The sequence below is a fragment of the Lagopus muta genome, chromosome Z (genome assembly GCF_023343835.1).
Source record: "Lagopus muta isolate bLagMut1 chromosome Z, bLagMut1 primary, whole genome shotgun sequence".
NCBI classification, from domain to species: Eukaryota; Metazoa; Chordata; class Aves; order Galliformes; family Phasianidae; genus Lagopus; species Lagopus muta.
Genome location: NC_064472.1, coordinates 8,584,314 through 8,611,158, shown reverse-complemented (window position 1 = coordinate 8,611,158; position 26,845 = coordinate 8,584,314). Strand labels below are relative to the sequence as shown.

General features: G+C 42.8%; 2 protein-coding genes and 1 pseudogene across 7 annotated transcripts in view; 2 read left to right on the top strand and 1 right to left on the bottom strand.

The window, feature by feature from the left end:
* Positions 1 to 20,503, top strand: part of KIF24 (kinesin family member 24) — a 35,626-nt gene extending 15,123 nt beyond the window's left edge. For all 3 annotated transcript variants that reach the window (XM_048932557.1, XM_048932558.1, XM_048932559.1), the window contains 8 exons: positions 627 to 714; positions 2,984 to 3,105; positions 5,747 to 5,852; positions 8,532 to 8,603; positions 9,428 to 9,537; positions 10,460 to 12,883; positions 13,754 to 13,847; positions 15,731 to 20,503. In XM_048932557.1, the coding sequence (XP_048788514.1) occupies positions 627 to 714; positions 2,984 to 3,105; positions 5,747 to 5,852; positions 8,532 to 8,603; positions 9,428 to 9,537; positions 10,460 to 12,883; positions 13,754 to 13,847; positions 15,731 to 15,874 (3,160 nt within the window). In that variant the 3' untranslated portion in view covers positions 15,875 to 20,503. The remainder of the gene's footprint in view (positions 1 to 626; positions 715 to 2,983; positions 3,106 to 5,746; positions 5,853 to 8,531; positions 8,604 to 9,427; positions 9,538 to 10,459; positions 12,884 to 13,753; positions 13,848 to 15,730) is intronic.
* Positions 20,504 to 20,529: 26 nt separating this feature from the next.
* UBAP1 (ubiquitin associated protein 1) overlaps positions 20,530 to 26,845 on the bottom strand; it is a 33,534-nt gene continuing 27,218 nt past the window's right edge. For all 4 annotated transcript variants that reach the window (XM_048932572.1, XM_048932569.1, XM_048932570.1 and 1 more), the window contains 2 exons: positions 26,300 to 26,401; positions 20,530 to 25,080 (listed from right to left, as the gene is read on the bottom strand). In XM_048932572.1, coding sequence (XP_048788529.1) covers positions 24,940 to 25,080; positions 26,300 to 26,401 — 243 coding nt within the window. In that variant the 3' untranslated portion in view covers positions 20,530 to 24,939. The remainder of the gene's footprint in view (positions 25,081 to 26,299; positions 26,402 to 26,845) is intronic.
* Positions 21,344 to 23,056, top strand: LOC125687007 (E3 SUMO-protein ligase PIAS2-like; annotated as a pseudogene).

The following is a 26,845-nucleotide window of genomic DNA, read 5'->3' as shown; positions in this document are numbered from 1 at the left end:
CTTACCGCTGCAGTCTCTGGAGATCCTGTTGATGTCCAGTATATGCTCTGAAACGGCAAAGTCTGCTTACCTCCTCCCAGAACTCATTTACCCAGTAGCTTGGCATCTGAACTAAACTGCACCTCTGAAGGTGATGCTGCCATCACTCTCAGTAGTAAGACCTCAGCCCCAGTCTTGTTCGGACAAGGGCACAAGAGAAAGATTTTCTGCCTCTGGAGGTGAATCTGTTCAACTTCTCAAGAGTTTTACAAAGGATTATAAAGCAGCTTCCAGAGCCATAGAGTCAGATTAAGTAAGATCTTACATAACATTGAGGGGGGAGATTAACCTTCCTCCCATGAGCATCATGCTGGTATTCTTTCTCTATACTGTGACATTTCTGTGCAATTCATAGCAAAGCTGCACTGGACTCTGACTCTACTGCTATGGGATCTGCTTTTAATTCCTGTGGAAAAATACTGGAAACTTGAACAGAGCATGACTGATCTGTGCGTCAGACAGGGAGAGAAGGTCCCCTTCCCCTAATCACTAGCATCTATGGCTTTTTCACATAGTGTCATAGCAATAAAATGTGTTTTTATTGCTGCTATTTGAGAAATCTCATTTCTGTGATGTTTTGTTTTCAGGCTTTTTGCAAGAGAAGATAGCAAGCATGTTGTTCAAATAGTTGGACTGCGGGAGGTCCAGGTGGATTCTGTAGACCTACTGTTGGAGGTAACCTCAATATTTATTCTGTCTCCTAGGGCCTGATGTACAGATTTGTAAGATAAGTTGTGTACATAAAGACTATTATTATATATACATAAAGACTGTATACATATATATATACATAAAGACTGTTGTTTTATCTGTTGTACACATGTATGCTTGTTGATATAGGTTGTAAAATTGGCAACCTCATGCAGAACACTGAGGAGTTAATTGAATTATGATTCTAAGCATCTTAGAATCATAGAATAATTAAGGTTGGAAAAGACCTCGAAGATCATCTAACCCAGCCGTCCACCTAACACCAATATTTCCCACTAAACCACGTCCCTCAGTACAACATTGAAATGTTTCTTGAACACCTCCAGGGATGGTGACTCCACCACCTCCCTGGGCAGCCCATTCCAGTGCCTGACCACTTTCTCAGAGAAGACATTTTCCTTCAGTAAGCAGCACTTGTATTAGAGACACACAAGCTGTTATCTACAGCTGTCATTTCTGCTGCCACTCCTTATGAAAAGATCTCTTCCAAGAAACAGACTACTGTCACCATTCCAGAAATTGAATGATGTTCCAGTAAGGAACCCTGAAAGATGGATCTGTATTTTTCTCAGAGTGTGACTGCTTTGGCTTCTATGAACTTTTCTGTACAAAAAATACATAGATGTGTGAGAAAATATATGAAGTTGGAAATTAATAGATCTGAGTTAGAATTTTAAACAATGCCTGTGTAATGACGGGTGACAACAGCTGTATGAAATTAGGATCTTTAAATGGTAGCTGACATTCAGCACAAGCAAAATTTCAGTCTTCCTTCCTTGACTGGCTGAGACAAACAAGAACACTAGCAAATTTTCTGCACGGTCCTGCAGCAAGACACCTGGTTAAATCTGTCTTCCTTTTTGCTTGAATTTGAATAGCTTAACCCATTTCTCAGAAATGAATTCTACATTGCAGGCACCTGGTACTGTAATTGACTCATTAAAATGGGCACGGTGTTCCCACTTACGTTCCATTTCACTCTGTCTTTATCCTCATTAACTTCAAGCTTTGGGACACACTGCTTCTGATGCTTCTGTAAATTAGAGTGTAAATCTGCTATAAGGTTGATTAACACGTTCCTCTGTGTTCTCACATTCCATGCACAAAAGTGCTATTAAGCGACTATTCTCACAGGTATCTCGGCAAAAAAACTAATTTTACATTGACCACAGGCTTTTTTGTAGATGTGAATGTCACTAGCTTAACTCAGAGATTCTGAATAGTCTGCAGCAAATATAAGGGAAGAGTCTTGAATACATACCTAATTATTCAGTGTTCACTAAAGTTGGCTTTGGTTCAGAAATTATTTGTACTTAGCACTAACATAATTCTTGGAAGCTGCAGCTGGTTGAGAACTGGCCACTGAAAGGCATGAGTAATGCACATCTGTCAACTAAGAATGTACTGATCTAGATAGATAATGTTCTTTTCTTTCTGTAAGAAATTAATTAATGACTGTTTTATGATGGTACTGTTGCACTAGACTTCTGGTAATAGTCCTTAAGAGTTTGCTAAGTGAATTATCCTGAATTATATCTTGAGGGAGCCTATGTTGTTCTATCTTGCCTTGTTTTTTATTTTTCTGTATTGAGTGCAGTTAACCTTTCAACTTTATTCCTTGCTGTTGCATTATCCTTTTAGTTACGGAGATGAAGAAAGGCTTTGGCATTTTGTGTTTTGTGTATTATTTTCTTGATAATACACTGTTACATGAAAAAGTGAAATGAAGAAAACTGCAACTAGTCAATCCCATTAGTCTCCTAGATTATCTATCTTTCTTTCATTCCTGCCATGGATTTGTTTTTAATTTTATAGTCTGGATATTTTGCAAATCAGAGTGAATGTGCAGTGCAGCAACTTCTTATCTGCAGTATAACTTCTAAGCTCCTTAGTGTCTCTGCAAACAAATTCATATACAAAGCTCTGACATAAACACTGGGAGACATTCAGTCTAAATTAACATCTACTTTGCACTGGAATTTCAAGGCTGTAATGAAGCATTTCTCCTAATGTGCCTTCATTTTGCTAAGGCAAAATCCTGGGAGGCTTTATTCTGCAGTATTCAAGAGGTGTCTGGACGACGTGCTGCATGATATGGTTTAGTGCTTGTGGTGGCAGTGGTGATGAGGAGACAGTTGGACTAGATGATCTTGTAGGTCGTTTCCAACTTTGGGATTCTATGATTCTATTTTTATTTACCATTTGCATGGATTTTATCCCTCTTTTTTCACAGGTGATTTTAAAGGGAGGAAAGGAACGTAGCACGGGAGCTACCGGAGTCAACTCGGATTCCTCTCGATCTCATGCTATCATCCAAATCCAAATTAAAGACACAGCCAACAGGACATTTGGGAGGTATGGCTAGAAAGGAGATTGCTAAGAGCTTGTGAGGAGGCCGAGATTAGGGCCATCAGGAAGGTGGACTAAGAGGAGGCATCAAGTTCCTGGGCTATGAATTAAATCAGAAGATAGGACTCAGAGAGAATAGTTTAATAGTTTAGTAGTTCTTTTTTTGTTCCAAGGGGAGTGTGTATGTCACCTACGTAAGAGGTTTGTCAGACTTGTTTGTAAAAACTTCCAGCAAAGAAGTTTGGCAATCAAATCCTTCCCCTCATCTTCAGGTGTTAAAAATTTTTCCTGTCTTGGGTGTTAATCTGCCCGAGGGTAGATGTTTGCAGTGGACACATCTGCATGTGTGCTCATCACATGTGAAGTTAATGGAAAGAAATAGTCATTGCTGGGACCTACTTCATCCCATTCTGCGTAGTCATCAAAGATCACACAGAATCACAGAATCACAGAATCACCCGTGTTGGAAGGGACCCCAAGGATCATGTAGTTCCAACCCCCCTGCCTAGCAGGGCCACCAACATACATATTCAGATCAGGTTGCCCAGGACCCCGTCCAGCCTGGCCTTAAACACGTCCAAGGACGGGGCATCCACGACCTCCCTGGGCAGCCCGTTCCAGGGCCTAACCACTCTCCTAGTAAAGAACTTCCCCCTAACATCTAACCTAAATCTTCCCTCCTTCAGCTTGGATCCATTTCCCCTAGTCCTGCTGTTGTCAGCCCTTTTGAAGAGTTTACTCCCCTCCTGGGTGTAGGTTCCCTTCAGGTATTGATAGGCTGCAATGAGGTCACCCCGCAGCCTTCTCTTCTCCAGGCTGAACAAGCCCAACTCCCTCAGCCTGTCCTCATAGGGGAGGTGCTCCAGCCCCCTGATCATCTTAGTCGCCCTCCTCTGGACCCTTTCCAAAATCTCAATGTCTTTCTTGTACTGAGGGCTCCACACTTGGACACAGTACTCCAGATGGGGCCTCACAAGAGCCGAGTAGAGAGGGACAATCACCTCCCTGTCCCTGCTGGCCACCCCTCTCCTGATGGAGCCCAGGATCCCATTTGCCTTTCGAGCTGAAGATGGGGCAAATCCATCTGACAGAAAGGACTGCTCTCCTGTAGTTGACTACGAAGAGAGCCCAGGTTGATCAGCCCAGGTGGAGATTACAAATGTTTACCTTTTGTCAGAGGAATCCTAGTACCTCATCTAAACCTCTCTGACATTTGAATGTATGACTCTCATGCTATCTGTACCAGACAAAAACAGCAGCTTGCTTACTCTTGTAGCAGCCCTGAATATTGCAACTGTGCATCTTCTCAATCATCTTTTTCTCCAGATTAAATAACCCCAAGAAACAGATTTGAGGATAGAGGTGTAGGAGCCGACATTACTGCTGAGTGTCAAAAAAACATGTCAAAAAAACATGCAACTACAGTGCAACAGTTTCTTCCCAGGATCTAATTTTAAATACAACTCAAAATGGAAGTGCCACAAATAGTGAAGAGAGGAAAAGGCAAAGCAGTTTAGAAATATAAGTGTGTCTGTTTTTGTAGGTGTGGCACGTGCTATTCTTTTTTCAGTTGTTGTTGCTAAAAGTGAAGGGGAACTGGAGTGAGGAGAGGATCCCAATAACGTCCACAGGTGAATTCAGAACTGTTCCAGAAAAAAGAAGGGCAAAGATAAATAGTCAGTCCAATAGCTGGCACCCAGCTCTAGGCAATGTGAGAAGGGCCAATGGAGCTCTGGGCAAAGGGAAAAGCACAGAATCACAGAACTGTAGGGGTTGGAAGGGACCTCCAGAGATCATCGAGTCCAACCCCCCTGCCAAAGCAGGTTCCCTACACCAGGTCGCACAGGTCGGCATCCAGGCAGGTCTTGAACATCTCCAGAGAAGGAGACTCCACCACCTCCCTGGGCAGCCTGTTCCAGTGCTCCGTCACCTCACTGTAAAGAAGTTCCTGCGCACATTTGTGCGGAACTTCCTATGCTGCAGTTTCCAGCCGTTTCCCCTTGTCCTGTCTCCACTCACCACTGAAAAGAGTCCGGCCTCGCCATTCTGCCCCCCACACCTTAGATATTTATAGACCTGGATCAGGTCTCCTCTCAGTCTTCTTTTCTCAAGGCTGAACAGACCCAGTTCACTCAGCCCTTCTTCATAGGAGAGATGCTCCAGGCCCTTCACCAAAAGAAGTGTGGAAAGCTGAATGTATTATTTACTACATTGGAAATTTCATATCGCCCTGAATTCCCATTTGATAGGGCAGTTTTCTGTTTTATCTGGAAAAAAATTAAGAAATTTAGTTGCTTTATCCTTGTTCTTAGGAAACTACAAGCATGGTGACTATCCACAGAGATGACTGTGTTATACTTTAAACGGCTTATCTGATAAACTGTGGAGTAAACTCACCACAGGCAGTCATACTTTCTGTTATGCTAATACTAGTGCCAGAATGCTCCCACATTGTTCTGCTGTTATGCATATTTTGACACTTCAGCTTATTCCAGTGGGTATTTCTCTTTATTCAAAGGTAGTAATTTCTGATTGTTTTTCTGATGTCATGTGTTGTTTTCCTCTGGTTTAAAAAAGAAGAAGAAAAAAAGAAAAAAATAGAAAAAACAACTCTACAAGATAAACACAACTTTGTTCTTTTTTCTAGGATATCATTCATTGATCTGGCTGGCAGTGAAAGGGCAGCTGATGCCAGAGACTCGGATCGACAAACAAAAATGGAAGGAGCAGAAATAAACCAAAGTCTTTTAGCAGTAAGCTACTAATTTCTAGAGAATGTTTTGTAGTTAATTATTAGCATGGGTTTTTGGATAAAAGTGAACCATGGAATAATATGCATGTGGATTCTTTGGAGGGAAAAAAATATCCAGAATACCAGGTTTTTCTAGTTTAATTTATCTAATGCCTGAAAGACAATTTAACAGAGGAAGGAGTTTGTGATGAAAATCAAGTTTTCTTAATCAATCCTTACAGCCAGCCAAGTAAACACAGCATGGAAAATGTTAGTTGTATTATACTAATTGTATCATATCTTGTATAGAAATGCTATCCAGCTGTACTTCCAGAGAGCATTAGCTTGGGATTGCCAAATGTGTTTCATAAAAGCTCATCTGTTCTTGCTGCTTGTTTTCACCACTTGAACTCAGACTCCTCTATCAAATCAAGTGTAAAGGACTTAACCACTCGAGAGTGCAGGAATTAGCATTTCCTGTATGGGGCAAAAGGAGCAAGAAGAAAGGCATTCGTAATGGAAACCATCTTCTCATAGAAATGTACACAGTTATGCAAAAAGAGACGAGCAGAAATCTGTCATCTAAGATAAAGCAGAAGTACTTCTAAGTAGGGATGGTGTAGAAGGTTTTGTACCTCCTTTAATTCAAAGGAGCAAAGCTCACTGATGACTGAAGGTTTTGCTAGGTGAGACGAAGATGATAAGCAGTCAGTGAGCATGAGTCAAAAGCACAAAAGTTACTGCACATAATCATATATTTAGACATTCTTAGCACTCAGCAAATGGGTGACTTGCTCTGTTTTCAGAATGGAGGAGAGGATTGGGTTTTTTTGCACAGAGGCTTTACTGCTGTAGAATACTGCATTTAAAATGGGAGACAGCATGTAAAGTGAATGTGTTTAGAGCTTCACACTTCCTTATTTGCTGGTGAATGACTGAATGGCATAGGGTTCAGCACCTGAGCAGAATTGATGCCTGAGGGCTGGGGCTTAACATAGGTTCATGAAACTGAAAAGGAACTTTAAAATCAGAGTGTGCACATTTTTACTATTTTGTGAAGCAGGGTAAATAAGCAATCTAGGTGCCTAGAAATAGTGATTTAATAGAAATAGTGATTAAATAGTGATTTAACTATAAAAGGCTTCAGCCTATAAAACAAAGCTCTGCCCTTCATGATCCTCACATAAACTTCTAGCCTTAAAACACATGAAATATGAAGTTTGCTACTGGTTTGAGTATTTGTTTTCAAGTAGAGGATACTCAGATGCTGCAATTATGAGAAGCAGTATAAAATATAATTGATTTTGTACTTGTTGGAGGTATCATTTTTCATAAAATGCAGAAAATCCAAGAGATACTTGTCATTTCAAGTGGGTATTGTTCCTTTAAATATAGAAAGGGTGCTTCATGCTAGTATCACCAGAACAACACTGTCATTGCTCATTTTCCTTGATATCTGCTCTTATAAATGACTTGTCTTGTGGCTATACAGTCCATATCTGACAGCATGAGGGCATGTCCAGGCTCAGCATGTGATGCTGCTGGGCTTATTCCAGTGGACAAAAAAGGACAAACATTTGTTTGAAAGTGACATGTTTTTCCACTGCTGATAACAAATCAAGACATATTTCTTTAAAACTACTAGCCACCTCTGTTGATGGTTACTAACACAGAGAACATGTGCTGTGTTTTGTGAAAGGCTTGGGTGTAGCTACCTGACATGTCCTGCTGTTTTCAATGGAAGCTCTCTAACCTTGAAAGGAAGTATCTCCACTCCTTGGGTAGTCCATTGCTTCATTCTCAGTGTTCTGTGTATAGTCCTTATCAGCCTGTCAAAGACCACAGTGAAATGTTTACTTGGGCTGCATCTGTACTGCCTTCTGAGCATGGGCTGGAACTCAGCAGCCTCCTCGTCTCCACAGTTCATTTTTTGTTGCTGTCTTTTTTTTTTATGTCCTCCATTCTAATTGGGTTTGAGGCTTTGCACTGGAGTGAAGAAGGAGGTCAGCCTTCTAACACACTCCATTGTACCCACATTTGCAGTTTGCTTAAAGGGAATATCTATACTGCAGATTAGAATCACTGTGGGGAAGAATATGCCCTTGTTTGGCTTACAGTGCCTCTTTTAAAATACGAAAGTATTAAATGTTGCCAGAGCGGCATAAGAGATTTGCACTGTTGTTATGTGAAAGCAGTATTTTGTTTAATTTCAGCAGGGGAAGAGCTTATTTTAGAATAAAAAGCTTAATAAAAGGTGGAGCGTGAAAAGCTCTGTTCTGAGGATGTTACAGGTGTATGAATCCAGCATTCACCTGGCACACAGGCTGCAGCAGTCTGGTGTACACTCTCTGCAAACTCATTAGCTATGGTGCAGCAGCAAGTCTGTAGTAGTCTGGAGCTGTGTGTTGAACATGCATGAATATACCAAGCTTTTTGGGCTTCATTTTTTTATCCCACAGAGCTGGCAGGCTGAGATACATGGCTCTGTACTTCAGGTTTGCTTCCTCAGTGCAACCGAATGGCTGCTGGTAGCCGAACTAGTCAAAGCTGGCCATTCATTGCTGTGGCAGCAACGGTCCTGTGAGGGACATGGTAGGAATTAAGCATGCATGAGGGAAATAGAAAATAGCTTCGGTTTGATGCAATTTAGTTACTTGATAGAGAAGCTAAACTTGTGTGTGTGTGTGTTTTCTCTCGATAGCTAAAGGAATGCATTCGGGCCTTGGATCAGGAGCATGCACATACACCTTTCCGACAAAGCAAGTTAACTCAGGTAAAAGGAGCAAAGGTAACAATAGTAGCTACTTCCCTAGTGAGGACAAAATGAAAATCAAGAAACAGTAACTGCTATTAAACCCTTGAAGAGAAATGCATAATTCTTTCAAAAAATAATTTGAAAGATAATCACAGGTCTGAGGCCAGCTGCCAGCTCCCCCAGTCAATCTGGGGACTGGCATGGTGGCTTAAAACAAACAAACCAGCAAACACAGAAGCACAGCTTCCACAAAAGTGCCTTAAATCCCAAATTCTGGGATTGAATCTCCATTGTTTTGCGGGTATTTTTATAGGAAGAGCTCCATGGACTAGTCATAATTAGGTATTCTCGTTGTGAGTAACTACTGAAACAGGTTCTTTGAGAGTTCCATCCACTCTGTAAACAATCTTAGACCTTCTGTGCAATAAAAGTAGTGGAAATTCTGATCATTTCTTCACTGCAGTTGTGGCATATGTTTTGAGGAATGAAGCATATGGGCAACCTTGAGGCAGAAGATGCAAGGGCTTATTCAAAGCACTAATTAACACTCATATTCATTTTAAATTGTAAACAAAGAATGTCAAGATGAATTCAGACAAGAAAACTACATTTAAAAAGAAAAAAAAAGGAAGAGTTACTGTGCACCACCTGTCATTAATCTGCCTCTACACAGATTGTTAATGTACAGGAAATTCAAGGTAACTTAGTCTAACTTTTCATAAGTTCCATGCTGAAGTCAATCACTTTGCTACATATTTTGTGTAAATAAGAACAAGCATAGATTAAAAGTAAATATATGGATTGCTAAGGATCTTAAACTTAGTTTTTCCTTCTAATCCTAGGTCCTAAAGGATTCTTTCATTGGCAATTCCAAGACCTGCATGATAGCCAATGTATCACCTAGCCACATAGCTACAGAGCATACCCTGAACACTTTGCGATATGCTGACAGGTAGGAGATGAAGTTCAGTCTTGCCAAAGTGAAAAACACCATGGAAAAAGTAAGGTGTAATTTTTATGGTTACATTGCAAATGCTGACTTTAACAGAAAATGTAATTTCACAATGCAAATAAAATCCTTACCTGTTCCACTCTTATGTAGGATCTTCTCTGGGCAGCCTGTGCCTCTCTACCCTCTGAGTAAAGAATTTCCACCTAACATCTAACCGAAACTTACCTTCTTTAAGTTAAAAGCCATTGCCCCTTGTTTTGTCACCACCAGATCATGTAAAAAGTTTGTTTCCATCCCATTTATAAGCTCCCTTTAAGTACTGGAAGGCTGAAATGAGGTGTAGAGGAGCCTTCTTCAAGCTAAACAAGCCATGATCCTTCATCATGTCTTCATAGTAGAGATGCTCCAGCCCTCTGATCCCCTTTGTGGCATTCCTGTGGACTCTCCCCAACAGCTCCACATCCCTCCTGTGCTGGGGTCCCCAGACTTATACAGTACTGCAAATGGGGCCTCACAGTGGCAGAGCTGAGGTAAAACAGTCCCCTGTCCCTCTTCCTGCTACCACCCTTAGTTTGATGCAGCTGGCTCGTGTCCAGCTCTTTGTCCATCAGGACCCCCAAGTCCTTCTCCACAGGGCTGCTTTCAATTGATTCTTCTTCCAGTCTGTACATATACCTACGATTGATGACTGAAGTCCAACTCTTACACACTATTCAAGGAAGCACTTCAAAGTACTGCTACAGGCCTATCCTGTTTAGGAATTTTCGTAGGAAAATTAGTATTGCTTTGATGCCTGCCTCAATCGCCGATAATTAAAACAGAAATCATGACAGTATTTAGCTTTAATATGTGAAAGCATTTGTTTGTTCTCATGACACTTATCTAAAAGCATGACAGCTTCTAAAGCAAACTTCATTTACAGGGTCAAAGAGTTGAAGAAGGGGATTAAATGTTCTACACCTGTCACAAACAGACGTCGGACAGCTGGAAACGTATCTCCAAAACGAGTCCAAAACTCTCCCTCTTTGCCACCCGGAGAAAAAAGCTCTCCAAAGAAAGTGAAGCTAGGCTTCCACCATTCTTCAGGTGCTACAAAAACAAAGATTTGCCCTCCAGCACTCCAGCCACTTAGTGGCCCTTTGACCTCTACACCCAAGGGAGTCAGCAAAGGACATGTCTACAAAGGAAATTCCAGCTCACTGTGGTTCCATCACAGTAGTCCAATTAAGGGAGTCCTACGGTTAGGACATCAGTTGAAGAAGAAAACTGATGACCTGTCTTCTTGCTCTGAGAAGAGCCACGTTGCAAAGGATTTTATCATCAAAAATGCTGCCACAGCAGAAACAAAAGAAAGTCTCCAAAGAGACAGATACATGCAAGACAAAGCACCTGCCCAGTGCCTGAAAGTCCAGACTGTGCAACCTGTGCAGAAACAGTTTGTTTCTAGAGATGATTTTTCCCTTGGAGATGGAAATCTGCCTTCTGACAGCAGGCAAGAATGGGGGCACACCTTTGCTAAACAGTATGTTGAAGCATGGACAAATCTGCCTCCATTTCAGAAAGAAAGGGAGGAGCATTTACGCCTCTATCACCAGCAATTTCAGCAGCCACCTATTCTGCAGCAAAAACAGAGCTACCAACCTCTTGAGAGGTTTTTGACACAATACAAGCCCCAGGAGATTCAAGTGAAGCAGGAGCTAAGTCCTACTGCCACTGAAGCACAGTGCAAAGAGGAGATGCAGCTGGAAGATCTCGATGACAGTGATTTCAGTGAAGATTCTTTCTCACCTGTCTGCAGTCAAAAGAATGTAAAAAGAAGAAACAGCAACAAGTGCAGTCAGCATTCTTTTTTCCTCCATCAAAGAGAACAAGGAACTGAGGAAGAGCAAAAAGGCCAAAAGCGACAGGACTTATTTTTTAACTATGCAATACCCACACAAGAAAATGAAATAGATGACAGCTGGGATTCTAGTGAGGGCAGACCAAAGATGGAGGAATCCATTAAGAATGCAGGTTGCAGCAAAACTCTGACTGACTGGAGCTATGACTTAGCTGTTGGGCTGTCTTCGAGCAACACCGCAGAGAAACCTTACTGCTTACAAGAGGATCCTGCTTGTAACTGGAATAAAAGCAAAGACTTCCTAGCAGATCATAAGCAGTACAAATCCAAACTCGGATGTCTGTCTTACTCCACCGAAGATACCTCGACTCCAGAAAAGGGTCTTTCAAACCCATACGTTCCTCCTATATTGAAATTGGTAGCTCCAGAACGCAAACAGATTCTCCTCCAGCAGGAGAAAGAGGAATCCACTTTGGATGGACAGGATGTTACAGGAGATAGTAAGTGGAAAAGTCGAAAGAATGATGTTAACCATTGCAGATCTTCCAGTTGTTCCTCAGAATTCAGTTCTGAGCTAATGGCCCCTCTTGTTCCATCTCTTCTTGACTATGAGGAAGGAACTGATACAGAGAATGTTTCTTCTAAACGAGTAAAGCCTCCTCATGTGAAACAGATGTTGGGCAGGAAAGTGCACAGTTCCCAGATAAGGTTTGAGGAGGAGACCTGGCAGTGCACAAGGAACAGAGCTCTAACAGACAGCATGCTGGAACTGAGGGAGCAAGCACGTCGTGGTGCGAGACACTGCATCCTGCAGCATTCCCCACAAGCAGGGGACAAGTGGCTCTCACCCACCTGCTGTGGTGTGAAGCCGTGCTGCTGCCATCAGGGCTCAGGTTCATCAAATCAAGGAGTTCTTCACAGTTTTGTTGTTGGAAATGACCTGACAGAAACATCCACAGCTGAATCCACAGAAGCCAGGGAAGAGAGAGAGGGTGCTTTGTTTCTCCATAGCAAAAAGTGCAAAGAATACTCAGATGGCAGACAGTGTGATGTTGATGTTAATGAGAACACTGGTAGTTCAGGAAAATCTGACTCAAGTCAAAGACCAAATGTTAAGTCTCAGAAAATAAACACTGAGCTAACTGAGAAGAGCTATTTTTCAGGTGCATCGTGCTTCCTAACAGGGGGCAATACAGATTATGCAGTCCAGTCCCCCTCTCAGGAATGCGGCCTCTTGCAGCCCACGTCAGGACTGAGAAATGAGGACTTGACTTGTTCTGAAGACTCAGCTAAGTCATCATTCAGCAGTGAGGAAATAGGGTTGCTTAAGAGCAAATCGGTGCAGACTATTTTTACCCAAGAAGCTTTTGCTCTAGATCCAAGATCTGCAACCAAAGTTACTAAGCCATTAGCAAATGCAGACAGCCCATCGAGCAGCAACACAGGCTCTCCAAGTGCTGTATCAGAAGTGGGAAAACTGCACAAGGAGGTCCTAGAAAAGGCACAGTAAGTCTTGCTTGTCACTAATGTTTACTATGAAGCACATAAGTTCTAGGCTTGTGGTACCTTTACCTTTATTTGTATATAATGCTTCTTAAAAACAGATAGAAAATCAATCACTGAAATAATTATTTAATAAAATTAATGTTAATTTATGCTCATTATCTTATATAAATATATATAATTGCCTTTTATTTAGCGATATTTTAAAATCTCACAGGAAGCCAATTATTTTATTAGAGTTTTGTAGGATAATGTTGGAAGAACTAATACTATAACATAAGCTGAAATTCTTAGTAATGGATTGGCTTTCTGTAAGCTATTAAGTACCTAAAATACATCAAAATCTCCCATTAAAAAGCAGGTGATAGCTGTTGCATCACCATGGAAAGAAAAACAGCAAAAGCAACTAGCTGGTCACTGAAGCTTTAGATGTAGGGCTGCCACTGTCAGCATTCACGTGACAGAAAATTTATTGTTGGCCAGAGAAACTTACTGAGAGGAGGGAATAGCAGCACTACCTTCCCACTGTGCCTGCCTATTTTCACCAAAGTGACTTACCAGTTCTCAGTCTTAGCAGATGTATGTATGTTTTTGCTCCTACATTTCTGCATGGTAAAAAGTAGTATGTGCTGCTCTGCCAGCAGTCTGCAGTCACTTCTCCCAGAGCAAACCCTTGGTCATCAAGGTCTTCTTTACCCAAAAAGTGCAGTCCACTTCAAGGAGCACTGGTGTGCATTGCCTCAATGCCAGGGAGCACAGGACAGAGGGGCTTCCAATGGGGCATCCCTCCTTCTTAGACCTTTATTGGTGCCTAATAGCAATTAAAGGTAGTGCAGCGGGCTGCGTAACCAAGGATAATTCTCTGTTAACCAGACAGGCTATGATTCAGGCCCATCGGCAGCAGCTGGATGAAATGGCATCCTTGTGCTTCAAGGAAGAACACTTGATAAATCAGATGTCAGGAACGGTAAGTGTTTTAGATGAAGATTTCACTGCCCATTGAGCCTGCATAATTGATTCGGAAGATCGTTAACCTGAATTAATGAAGTGACATGTCTTGTGATTTTCTCCTCATTCTCTGGTGCCTCCCCGAGTCCTAACAGAGCCTGCACCATTTTAGTACCCAGCATGGCTTTGCTAGTTCCCACACTGCCTGGTTGCTGTGGGAGAAGGGAGCTGATGGCCCAACTCTGAACTGCTTTTTTCTGATAAGACAACTTCACCTTATTTTGTGTCCTTAGTACTGGACTGCACCAAACAGGGCAGCTTTCCAGGCCAAGATTTTCCTCCTCACAGACTGAACCAAGTAAATTAATTCTGCAGAAAACAGTACACCCATAGAACATGAGGTGGGATGCCACAGTTGGTGGTATAGTGGGTGCCACAGTGCCTTCCTTCCGAGATCCCCCTGCTTATCACGCTGCAGATATGCCACCCCGAGCCCCACTCAACCTGAGTGCTAGCTAACTCATTGAGTCAATAACTGCTGTGTCTTAGGCCTTCACGAGTTTCTGTCACTCAAGTGTTCTTTGGCTTATCTGCTTACCTTCACACTAGTAAAGGCTAAAGCTCAGGACCAACGCCTGCACTACCAGCCGTGCAATTCCCATCCTCAGTTTCTCCTGCCTCCTAGTAGATGTGTGTCACAGCACTGTGGCAAGCCTCTTCTCTCACCTCAGTAATTAACATTTTTCAGTGAGAACTTCCTGCCCTTCCCAATCCTTTGTCTTATCAATAAAGCCAAATTCCATTACTGCATTACATTACCAAAATGACTTTTAATTGCTTTCACAGTTCAGATTTGTAGTGTAGCTACAGGGACTTTACCCTCAGGGAATTTGGAATGGAGCCATCATGTGGTTTATATGCTGTGATTTCCAGCTGCATGTGATGCATTCCCAGATAACACATGAAAGTTTGCAAAGCAGCACAAGAGCAATTAACTGCATTAATTTTGTGGCAGAAAGTGCAGTGATAAAAGGCAACCTTTTTTTCATTCTCACAGCTGCATTTTGAGGTTTTTCTTGGTAATTGTTGGGCCAGTTGATCCCAGGCAGTTGGAGACTAGCCAGCTCCATAGCCTGACATTTCTTTGCCCCTTGTAGCAAGCACCATTTTCTAACTAGCAGAATTATGACAGTCTTGCCAGGCCTTCCAGCAATAGATGAATAACTTAACACTATTGGACATATTTCACAGCATGACCTTTCTTTGAGCAATGAAATAAGCTTGGACTCCCACACCAGTTTATATCCTTCCATTTACAGATGGCTGCAACTTTTCCAGCCATGAAACTTAGATCCACAGGAGAGGTTCCTGCCAAGACCAGCCATGTACTGAACCATGTTGTGTTTAAAGTGCTTATGAAACATAAGCTGGGACAGCTGGGCTAGTCTTCATTACAGTGTCAGTGTCCTTGCAGGACAGAGGACAAGATAGTGGATAAGACATAGAGTGCACCTGATAGCTGGGGTGCTGCTAAACAAGGCTGAAAATTACTAATTTTTGTGTGGCAGTAGCTGTAGTCCCTAGCCCTGAGGATCCTGACTGACCAGTCAACAAGGGCACCAAATTCTGCTCTGAGTGCTCCCTTATTAATGCAAGCCCTACTTAAAAACAACTGCATCCATTTCAGTTTTAATTAGTTTCATATCACATTTTATCCTACTGTATGGCAGGTTGCTATTCAGTATTTAGAGGCATTGAGTTCTGCTGTTTACGAGAGTCAGGACATCAAGAAGGAAAAACTGATTAAATGCATTCCACTGCAGAATGGAAAACAATACCAAAAATATGCTACAACCTGTTGCTACTCTTGTTCTCTAATTTTCTTTTTGCCTTCTTTCCCAGGATTTTCAGAATTTCATCGTTAAGCTAGATGAAATCTTGGTACTGAAGTCAAAGTGTATCCAAACCATGAGAGCTCAGCTTCAGATCTATTTATCTGATTCTTCTAGTCCTGACATATCTCTGCAAACGTCTCCACCGGTTTAGACCCTCCTTTCTTACACATGCACAAGAACAGCACCAGAACAGTTTTGGACCCAGCCAGTGTTTCACTGCAGCTGGTGCTGCAGGGTGTAGATGGGTAGGGGATTGCTTTTAGTTTGATGTTTGTGATTGGTGTGCAATTTAGATAAGGTTGGAGAAAATTCTCAGTAAATGAAAGGTGGCTACTTGGCTTGACTACCACAAGGATTCTATTTCTTTAACACCCCACAATGAGCTGCACCCTTCCTATATGTGACGTTCAGCAGCCTGTAAATATCTCACCAAGCAGCTGGCAGTCCTGTACACAGTATTCAGAGCTTCTTGTGTAAGAGGCACTTCTATTCAGCCATGAAAATTGGAGAGAAAGGAAAAAAACACACAGCATTTTGAAGCAAGGTACAAGTAGAAATGTTCAAAAGCCATCCAGAAAAGTACTTGCAAACAGAAGTGAGGAAACAGAGAGAAGGCACTGTTAAAGGATACCAAAGGAACAAGTCCAAAATTAAATGAAAATCAAGGCAGGACAAGATGTACCGGTCCCTTCAGAAAAATGACTATTTGAGCATTTGTTCTTTGCTTGGGACTAATGCTCCATAACTTCTAGAAGTCACTTAAGTCAGAGCCAACAATTGGTCAAGTAGAAGGCTTATGTACATGGGACTTCATCCTGTAGGTCATCTAGCATGTTACTAAGCACTTGAATTTCACACTGGTGCTAACAGTAAGGATCCAAAGCTTACTGTCTGCATGCTGTCTGATATCTGCGTGACAGCTCAGCCAGAGCGTGCATGGTCTGGGTTGACAGTTGATTTTTCACATCAGAAGAGTCCACTTATAGGTGGTGGGATTTAAGAGGCTAACAGTGCTGTTGGGGCACAAAGCTGATGTTTTAGTCAAGAACAACCAAACAAACAGTTGGAACCCTGCAGGATCCCTGCTGCCACGTGTGCATCATGGTTGAGTCACACAACCCCTCTTGCTGAAGCCACAAGTGACCTTGAAATGTGCTAGTGTAAACAAGAATGTGCAAGCGCTGTCATTCCAAAATTTGGGCTGCCACAGCATAATTGGCCACCTCAGTGTTTCCTCAGTTATGCCTGTAATAGATCAAAGTTTGCTCAGTGCATAAATGCCAATGGTTATGAAAACTGCTCTCTGACCAGCTGTGAATGTTGCTGCTTGCTTCTGCAGCTACCCAGAGGAGCCTGGGAGTTGCAGAGCAACAGCTACAGCAATAGCAGTTACGCAGTTATCTGGATTGCATATTTGGTGCAAGCATTCCCAGGAACATCACACAGCATAGCACTGGGTAGCAGAAGTGGAGGGGAAGGATTACAACTGTAATTGAGGAAGAAGGTCTTACATTAGTGCCCTGATCTATTGGGGTTATGGTGTATGCATGGAAGAGTCTCCATCTTGCAAGTGAGAATGCTGTGTGGAGCAGAGAATGGAGCCCCTGCAGGGCCTGAGTTGATGTTGGCCTTCAGGATGGTTCCAGTATCTTAGGTCTTAGGCTACCAGCATATCACACCTGAAATGAGGTCTCCCATTCCTGTTTGAGGAAGCCTTCTTTCCTCAGAGAAATGAGGCATTCAGGAGCAAGATTCTTCAGTCTCAGTATCTCATGTCCTCCTGGAGACAGGGCTAGCTTCCCCATACATAAGGTAAGGAGAACACAAGGCAGCTAGGCAGTCCTTACACCTTCTGAAAGTAAAAACAGATGCAAGCAATTACAGTAGTTCCCACTGTTCTCAGCAAACACACAAAATGAGGCCGTCACAGAGCTGCCTTACTTTTGCAAATAAGTTTGAAGAGGAATGTGGGAATGCAGGATGTGTCACAGGTCAGAAGAAAATGAGAGGTCCTGCAGCAATGTAATGCTAGCTGGTAGAGGGGGGAAAACTTTCCCTCCATGTACTTTGGCACTTGGGACATGAGGATCAATTAAGTGTACTTTAACCCAGTAGGGAACTGCTTTTTAAAGACCAACTCAGCAAAAACATGTTCAGACTCTTAGCCAAGCTGGGCATTCATAACGCGACACATAAGAGCCATTCACACAGCATGATGCGGCACGTCCTAACCTCAGTATTTTCAGAGGTGTAACAAGACAGAGGAGTGGGAAAAATTCCCACAAGTGAAAGAAAAGTGGCATTTTCTCCGTTATTAAAACTGAGCCACCTGTGCAGCAGGTCTACTCTGGAAAACAAGCAAGTCTGGCAAATCTGAGCACCAGCATAAGTCCTCAGAACAGGAACTACTTGTTCAATGCAGAAACAGCCAGGAATGCTATAAAAATATGTAGCAATTAAAAGTCTTTTTAAAACTGAAGCCATCTAGCTAATCCATGAGATTAACAATTATATTGAACCAGGTGCAGTCTATTCACAGTTTATATTCCCTGCTGGACATGAGACTCTGCTAAAATTAAAAACTAAAAAAGCAACCCTAACTGCAAAAACTCACTTCTCTTCAGCAATAACAGGGCTGCTGCCATGCTTGAAGTGCTGCATGCCTGTGAGACACCAAAACTGGGCTCGCAGTTTGCAAAAGAAACAACAGGAGCAGTTACAGAAAATGGTACCGTTCTCCTCTCCGCCCTCAGGTTATTACTTGGATGCTGCTTTAACCCATGTGAGTGTGCTACCAGTGCCAGTGTCACCCCCTCCAGCTGTTTGATACTGCACTGACACCTGATATGAATGGTTTTCATTTCAACTTGAAGAACATATATGATTTTTGTTACAGCAGGTTGTGTGTTTTTTGCTAAGATTTTGAGAGCCTGACCGCATACAATCCAATAAATACTGAGTAAGGCAGAATCACTTTTGTATGCAAGTAAAAGAAAGACTATTAATGCTATGCAGATGCTTGATATTTTATTTGAATAATTTACATCATTTAAAATAAAATTCAGTTTACTACAGAACTCTGGTAAAATTTCTAAAGTAGACGTGATCCAAATGACTGTAAAAATGTTTGATTGTAAAAGATCATCTCAGCAGAAGCGAGCTGCCTGCCCAGCTGGCGGAGGGCAAGGAGAGCTGCCCAGCCAGGTGTCACAGAAAACCCACATCAGAACCAGGAACCAACTCACCTACGACAGCACAAGGACAGCTCGTGGGGCACGGTCAGCTCCAGCAGCGCCAGCCAGGCGCCGGCAGGCAGCACTAGGGCTCTGGCTCCAAGCACAGTCTGCAGCTTGGACTTTGCCTGCACACTTCTCATCGTAACAGACAGATCTCAGAATTCAGCAGCAGCTAGCACAAAAGGCAGAACAACCTCTGACAAAGTTACAACACCGAAAGCCATTTACCAGGCATGTGAATCAACCTGCTGATCTCAGAGACCCAGCCTCAACCCAACACTTCCACACCGAGCTTTGTTCATAACAGTACCAGAGTAACTAATGATGCACGGCGCCCAAAACATCCAAATCTCATCACATTATGCCATTTCTTTAGAAGCAGCTTTCCCCTACCGCACTTGGTTAATCCCCACCACTCCATGGCTTCATTCCCTATCAGCCACCTCAAGAACACACTCCCAGCTTCAGCCACCCCATGATGCAAAATCCAGAAAACTCACTACAGATGCAAGAGCAACGCTGCAGGGAAAACACCCACTGGTATTCCTCCTGGATAACAAGAGACTTTGTAAGTAACAAGGGCTTCGTAAGTATCACTTTCCATCTTTCACTACCACGGATTGATATCTCCATTCTCACTTTTAAAAACAACCTCTATAAGCAAAGAGGTTATTACAGCGTGGTTCCAGCGACTGTGAAAAGAACTTAACACACATTAACTTTATTCAGAGGTTTGATCTAAATACTTTGCTTCTTCACTGGCAACGGTTCTTGCCTGTTCAGGACTGTCTACTGCCAGACAGGAACCTGTTCAGAATTGGATGTGAGAAGCTAAACAACACAACGAACTGCTCATAGCAGTAACGGTAAACACCTCTTTTTTCTACTTTCCAGCTTTTCTGACTTATCAGGAACCCTGTTTTCATGTTTCAAACTCCTATTTTGCATCAGAGAAGCAGAGCTGGGCACCCACTTTACCTGAACCCAGAGGGCCAGCTCCAAACCAGAAATTAATTGTTGCCCTACAGGCTGGAATGCCTTTCTTACACAAGTTTTGACCTTAGTCCCATCACTGGAAGCTGGCGAGGTGAGGCTCAGTATTACAGCATACAGTCCATTGGAAGCCTGCCCTAGTCCTGCTCATCATCTATCCCCAGATCTCCTGGATGCTTGCCAGCTACATTTGAACATCATTCTGTTTTAAATAAAGGTAATTAATGTCGTGCACCTCATAGGAGAATTCCAGGAGCTAACACTGACACCAGATGAGATGTTTTGGATGTATTTTAATAAAATAATGGAAATCAATGCAATCCCCTTCAGAGTCCTGATGAACTAAAAAACTTACTATTGAAAAACGTGAATTGAGGTAAGGAGCTGGGCTGTCTTCCCTTCCCAGAGTCCAATTCTCCCAGCTCCATGTTCTAACATGAGTTTTGATCCCCAAGCTTCTTGTTTTTTGTTTTGTTTTTGTGTGTGTTTTTGTTGTGTTTTTTTGTTTGTTTTTGGTTTTTTTGTTTTTTGTTTTTTTTTTGTTTTGTTTTAAATAGAACAAAAATAAGCCACAGAAAAAAGAAGCACCTTCTACCTCTGCATCCACCTCTCTGGAGACCTCTGGTAGCTCTACCCAAAGCAGACCACATCCATGCATGCCCAGAGGAGAAAGCAGGCCCAGGGCTTGTAATATCCAGCAAGTTCTTCATCAGCTGAAGTCAAAGAGCATGAGCGATGGGAACCACGACGCTGGGAGTCATAACTGAGGGTTTTATTAATTATTCTTCTGCAGAATCAGCAAATTAATGATGCCTCAAGACTGCTGATATTTTACACATTTAGAACTTGAACAATGCACAGCATAATACTTGGTGCTATCAGTGCATAGAAGATTGCAGATTTCAAGGAACTGCAGAATATTATATGAAGTTCCTACATTTCTGAACTACAAGAGTTGTTGGGCTCTGTTGGGCATAATAAAAGCAGACCAAGATGACCTCCTGATGAGGGCTCTGCACTTACTGAAGAGCAGCTGCAGCCCAGCAGTTCAAATAAAACTCCAGGACCTGCTGGTGTTCCCCAGGAACTGGTGCTCATTCCAGTCCTGTTCAACATCTTCATCAGTAGCCTGCACGAAGGGATGGAGTCCACCCTCAGCAAGTCTGCTGATGATACAAAGCCAGGAGGAGGGGCTGACGTGTCTGAAGGCTGTGCTGCAATTCAGTGAGACCTGGACAGGCTGGGAGTTGGGCGGAGAGGAACCTGATGAGATTCAACAAGAGCGAGAGTAGGTCCTACACCTGGTGAGGACTAACCTGCATCAGTACAGGCTAGGAGACCTGCTGGAGAGGAGCTCTGCAGAGAAGGACCTGGTGGATGACAGGTAGGCCATGATCCAGCAGTGCGCCCCCGTAGCCAAGAAGGCCAATGGTATTCTGGGGTGCATTAAAAAGTGTGGCCAGCAGGTTGAGGGAGGTGATCCTCCTCCTTTCTGTCCTGGTTAGGCCACACCTAGAGAACTGTGCCCTGTTCAAGACAGGGAACTACCCAGAGTCCAGTGGAGGGCCACAGGGATGGCTGTGGATAGGAGCATCTCCTGTATGAGGAAAAGCTGAGAGCTGGGGCTGTTCAGCCTGGAGAAGACTGAGGGGGGGGGAAAATCAATGCTTATAAATATCTATGAGCAGGTGTCAAGTGGATGGGAGCAGGCTCTTTTTGGTGGTTCCCAGTGACAGGAAAAGGGGCAATGAGACTGAACAGGAACACAGGAAGTTTCATACATACCAACATGTGAAAGAACTTTCTTACTGCGAGGGTAATGGAGCACTGGAACGGGCTGCCAGAGAAGTTGTGGTGTCTCCTCCTCTGGAGATATTCAAGACCTATATGAACACTTGCCTGTGCAATCTACTTAGGGAACCTGCTTTAGCAGGGGCCAGGACCAGATGACCTCCAGAGGTTCCTTCCAATCCTTTTGATTCTATGAACTCTACAGATGTAGGTACCATGGACAATCAAAAGACCTCTGGATTTATCAGCTATAAAGCCTGCTGTTTTTCATGTGGATGTCCCTCACCCATAGAGCCTGGGCGGGATACTGCTGGGATTCACATACAGCCTTCTACTTCAGTCACATCTCACTTTCCTTTGTCTGGTACTTTTGTGCTCCTGCAAGACACTAACGCTCACTTTGAGATGCAGAGCCATCCCCTTCCATCCCACCCATCCATCCCGACATCCAGCTGAAAAGCCTGCCTTTTTTGAATGTGCTTGATGTACTACTACTCAATAAGCCTGTAAGTTTAGTACAGAGCAGTATTCAGAGGTTCCAAGATAAGTTTTTTCCCCTCTTTCCTTTACATCTCAGCAGGTCAGAAAAAAATCTGTGTTTCCAGGGTCTTCTTGCCAGGGGGACAAAAGAGATTAACAAGTCCAGGTTCAGCTAAGACTATGCCAAGCAGAAACAAACTGCCCTCAAGAAGATAACTGCCCTAACAGTTTGTGCATTGAAGTAAATAGGAAGCTGTTTCCATTGCTGAACACACTCCACAACCACCAAACGGAATTAAACAGAAGGAATCTGGATGCCCCTTGAATACAACATCTCCAGTTAGGCTGTCATCAGCAGTGCCAGAATAGACTTCTATTTCCTGGGCTTCTGAAATTGGGAAGAATTACTCCATGTCTGTGTTTCTCATTTGTCAGCTCACTACAGCTATGCTTTTGCAGAGGTTAAAAGTGAAAGGTATCCAGAACCCTTATCATTCTAGAGCACTAATTAGAGAAAAACTAAGTACAGATCCCAACAGTGAAACTGCCAGTCTACAATTATCTCTGATGTGCCCTCTGTGAAAAATGAGACTGACAATCCCATGCCAGGCTGCTGATCACACACAGCTGCAATGTTTTGATGCTACTCTTCATCTTCAAATGAATGATTCGATAAGCTGCCCACCTGGATCCATTCCATCTGGAACAAAAAGGCATCTTATGAGAGCCTAATAGTAGATGGGCTCTTTGTGGAAATCCTTCATGAATGTTCAGGATTAAACTCCAAGATGGTTCCTTGTAGTCCACGAGGCCTGAAAAAGGTGGTGCGATAATCTGAAGTCCACAGTGCACCAAAACAGAAAAATCCAGTGCTGTTAGAAAACCATGTTTCAAGATGGGGGGCAATGAGGAAAACAAGGAGAAAGTTGGTATCACTCACTTGACAACTGAAAACTCTTTGGATGAAATTGAGAAGATCCTTCTGCCAAAATGACGCACATACTCTTGTTGGAAACACAAGAAGCCCAACCAAGAGGGTTCTTGTGCATCAGCCATCATCTGTCAGAGTTGATACTGCTGTTATTCCTCAGCTGTTAACAGACTATCCCATGCCATTCCAATATTCAGCATTTCCTCAGATGTGATAAGTTTGGATTTCTTTTCACCAGTCCCAGATGATTCAGTGTTATCCTCCTGTGTTTTTAGATAATCTTGCATCAACTTTAGCAAGCAACATGGTTGGCAACATCAACACCAACCAGTCACCTCAAGAGCAGTATGCACATTAGCTCTTCCAGCAGGTCCTCCCGAAGGAACAAGAGAGAAGTTAAAACCAGCAGCAGAGGCAGTGCTCCTGACATCATCTGACTGGACTGAAATAAGAGGCAGCACTGGAACTCCAGGATAAAGTGCAGAGCTGATGCTTGTATCTCTGGAACTTCAGCTTCTTGCAAGTTACTCTGATACTCATTGAAAGGATTTGCCTTCTGGAAAATTGAGTAAGAACAGAAGTGATAGAATTTTTTCTTGCTTATTAAACAGCTAGTGCAGGAGAAGCCCCTTCAAAACATGCTTTCTATGCTTCCACGTTTTTCTGAGGAAATGGACATTTTGTTGTTGGATAGATTCCACAAGGGTTTATTTAAGAGTATGACAGAGCACTGGGATAGGCTGCACAGAGAGGTGGAGTCTCCTTCTCTGGAGATTTCAAAACCCACCTGGACATACTCCCATGCAAGTTACTGGAGGGAACCTGCTTTAGCAAGCAGTTACTCCATCTCCAGAGGTCCCTTCCAATTCTTATCTTATGATTCTATGACTACCTGATTTCTAGTACTAGGTGTTATTATGTAATTCTACAGCAGTGTGAAAAATGGAACTAATGCAGCAAGTATGTTTATTTTAAAGAAAGTGCTTGAAAGAAACCTCCTGCATCACACTGAATATTATTTAGAACAAAAGATAACTGATTTCCTAGCAGAGCATTTTCTTAAATATCTTACAAGCCAGGGGGATTAAGAATACTGAGCCCCAGCTCTCTGCCTTCAGGTTCAAGAACCACCACAAATTGCAGGTCTGGGTTATATTTCAAGAGAACTTATAACCACTTAGCATAGGACACTTACGTCTGCAGAAGTGTTGGATGCATGAGTTAAAGAAGAAACAAGAGGAACAGCTTCTCTCTTTATGAATGGCGACAGTTTCCAAACCAGTGTTTCACTAAGTTACAGACTAACTCTCAATCAAAAAATAAAACTCCATTGCACTAAAGGTCAGATTTAACCAGATAATCTGGACTGTGACACAGTCAAGTAATTCAGTACAAGCAGACACCAAGAAAGCAGCTTCAAAGAACCAAAGCATTATATGTTTCAGAACAAATTTAGTAATCCCCTGTCCAACTCCAGTGCAACAGTGAGGAGGACCACTCCTGTCTCTGACTATATACAATTCCAGTAGAGCAGCTGGGCAGTCTAAAATCTCCGTGGCCAAGCTGGAAAAAGGAAACTTAGGAAAGGACACTTCAAAAATTTAATTTAAGAAAGAAAGTTGGCTCCCAGTGAAAAGAGAAATGCTGGAGTGATGCACGCAGGCAGGCTTGCTCATTCACTTTCCCATGTATGCAAAAAACTGGACTCCTTGCTGAGAGCAAGTCACACTGAACGTGAAGGTGGTGGGGCTGTTCCATTGCACGCCAAGAACTCAGGAATGTGCTTCAGCTGGCTTCTGCACGGGCCATTAGATCTTCCAAAGCATTCTGCTGGTCATTGTTATGTAATAATAAGACCTCCTTAATGTCCTTTAGTTCAAAGCCCATTTCTTTAAATTGACTCATAAGTTGGAGAAGTTCCGTGATCTGAAAGAGACAGAATTATTTGCAAGAAAAACAGAGGATCAGTGCTCAGTCTTTGTCAGATCTGGAATTCAGCACAAAGACAGTCAACAGCAAGCGGACACTCCATCGGGTCAGGTCCCACTCCCTGAGTACAGCCCATACAAGTTCAATTTGAAGAAAAGTCTACTCCATGATGGTCACAGAATCACAGAGTGGTTTGGGCTGGACAAGACCTCTGGGACCACCCAGTTCAACTCCCAGCTATGGGCAGGGATGACTCCCACTATACCAAGTTGCCCAGTCCATCCAGCCTGGCAGAGCTCTGTTTCTCTATGCAGCAAACCACTGGGCCTCATTTTCAATTTCCAACATTTGCAGTTCTGAATTTCCAAGTCTTCTTCAACACAGGTACCAAGGCTTAGTCTGTGGGAGTGTGCCTCTTAGTAAACAAATTCATCAGCCTGGCCCAATTCAGACACCCAAATCAGGAAACTAGTTATTTCCAATTTGCAGAGGGTGAGGAGTGGTAGGGTTAAGCTTCTAGCAAATCTGTTTTATAAACAGTCATTTCTCTTATCTTCATACTGTTTCTGTTTACAAGCTCATCAGTAGCTGTGAACATTTGTGGGGACAAGACTGCACCTCTTAAGATTTCCTGTAATGGCTCTGCACACAACAGCTTGGCATACACTGAAAAGCCATTCCACCATCCCCTGCCCTGGCTACCTATCTGTTCCTGCCCTTGTAACTTCAGTGCCTCTAAAGTACACACACAGCGTAAACCAGGCCCACAGAAACTGTACTTTCCAGCTTGTTTCAGACAGATACCTAGCTCAATTTGCTGAGCAGCCAGGCAGATGCATTTATACAACAGAGGAAACTCATAGCCAGGACAAGCTGGCAGGGTTTTGGAAATAATTTGCTACTTCTGAAATTAACTGTCTCCGAACCAAGCACCTTGCCAAAAGAGGACACTTGATTCAAAACATTGCAACCAAAATAACCTGTGTCTTTAAAAAAATCTTCCCATAAAAATGCATGCAAGTAATGATAAATAAAGCAATGAAGAACTGTAACACATCAACACACATCACCACCTGGATATTCTTTGGTAGGTAGTTCTGAAAGCAGCTCAGCATTACCATGAAGCCAGAATTACATTCATCACTTTAGAGGAACTACTGTTGGAATTCCCTTTCATAGTGCATTCTGACTAATGTTCAGGACAACGTGCCCTCACCTTCTCCTCTGAACACTGGTGCATCTCCAAAGCCGCTTCAACAAGAAGTGGATCAAAGCCCTTTTCACAAAGCTGTCCGTGTGCAAACAGGTAATCCAAAACCTGAGGGAAAGAAAAGCTAATTTCACAGTGACATTCGCAGCATGTGGTTGCACTCTCTGTACATCCAGAGGAACAGAGCAGGACTCCATGCCAGGGAACAAGATAAAACTGTCCCTACTCTGTATTCAGATGACTTGTAAGAGTTCAGGAAAAGGAAACAAGTCCTCTGTCCTTCTTTGATCTTCATCTTCCATTTCCTAATCACTGAGCAAGGGCAGGAAGATTAACTGTGCTTTTTATACTACACATATTTTTAGTGATACTGTAGGTTCAGCTGTCAACCTAAGTCAGCTTTTAGTTTCCTCTCAAACTGAAGAGCTGAAATGAAGCCTGGAAGCATTCAGCTTTTTAAGAATGCCTCAACATGTCAAGAAGCTGCAAATCCCTACTCACACTTCCAGAAACTGTTGCCACTGTGCTTACCCATTCTCAGCTTTGAGAGGT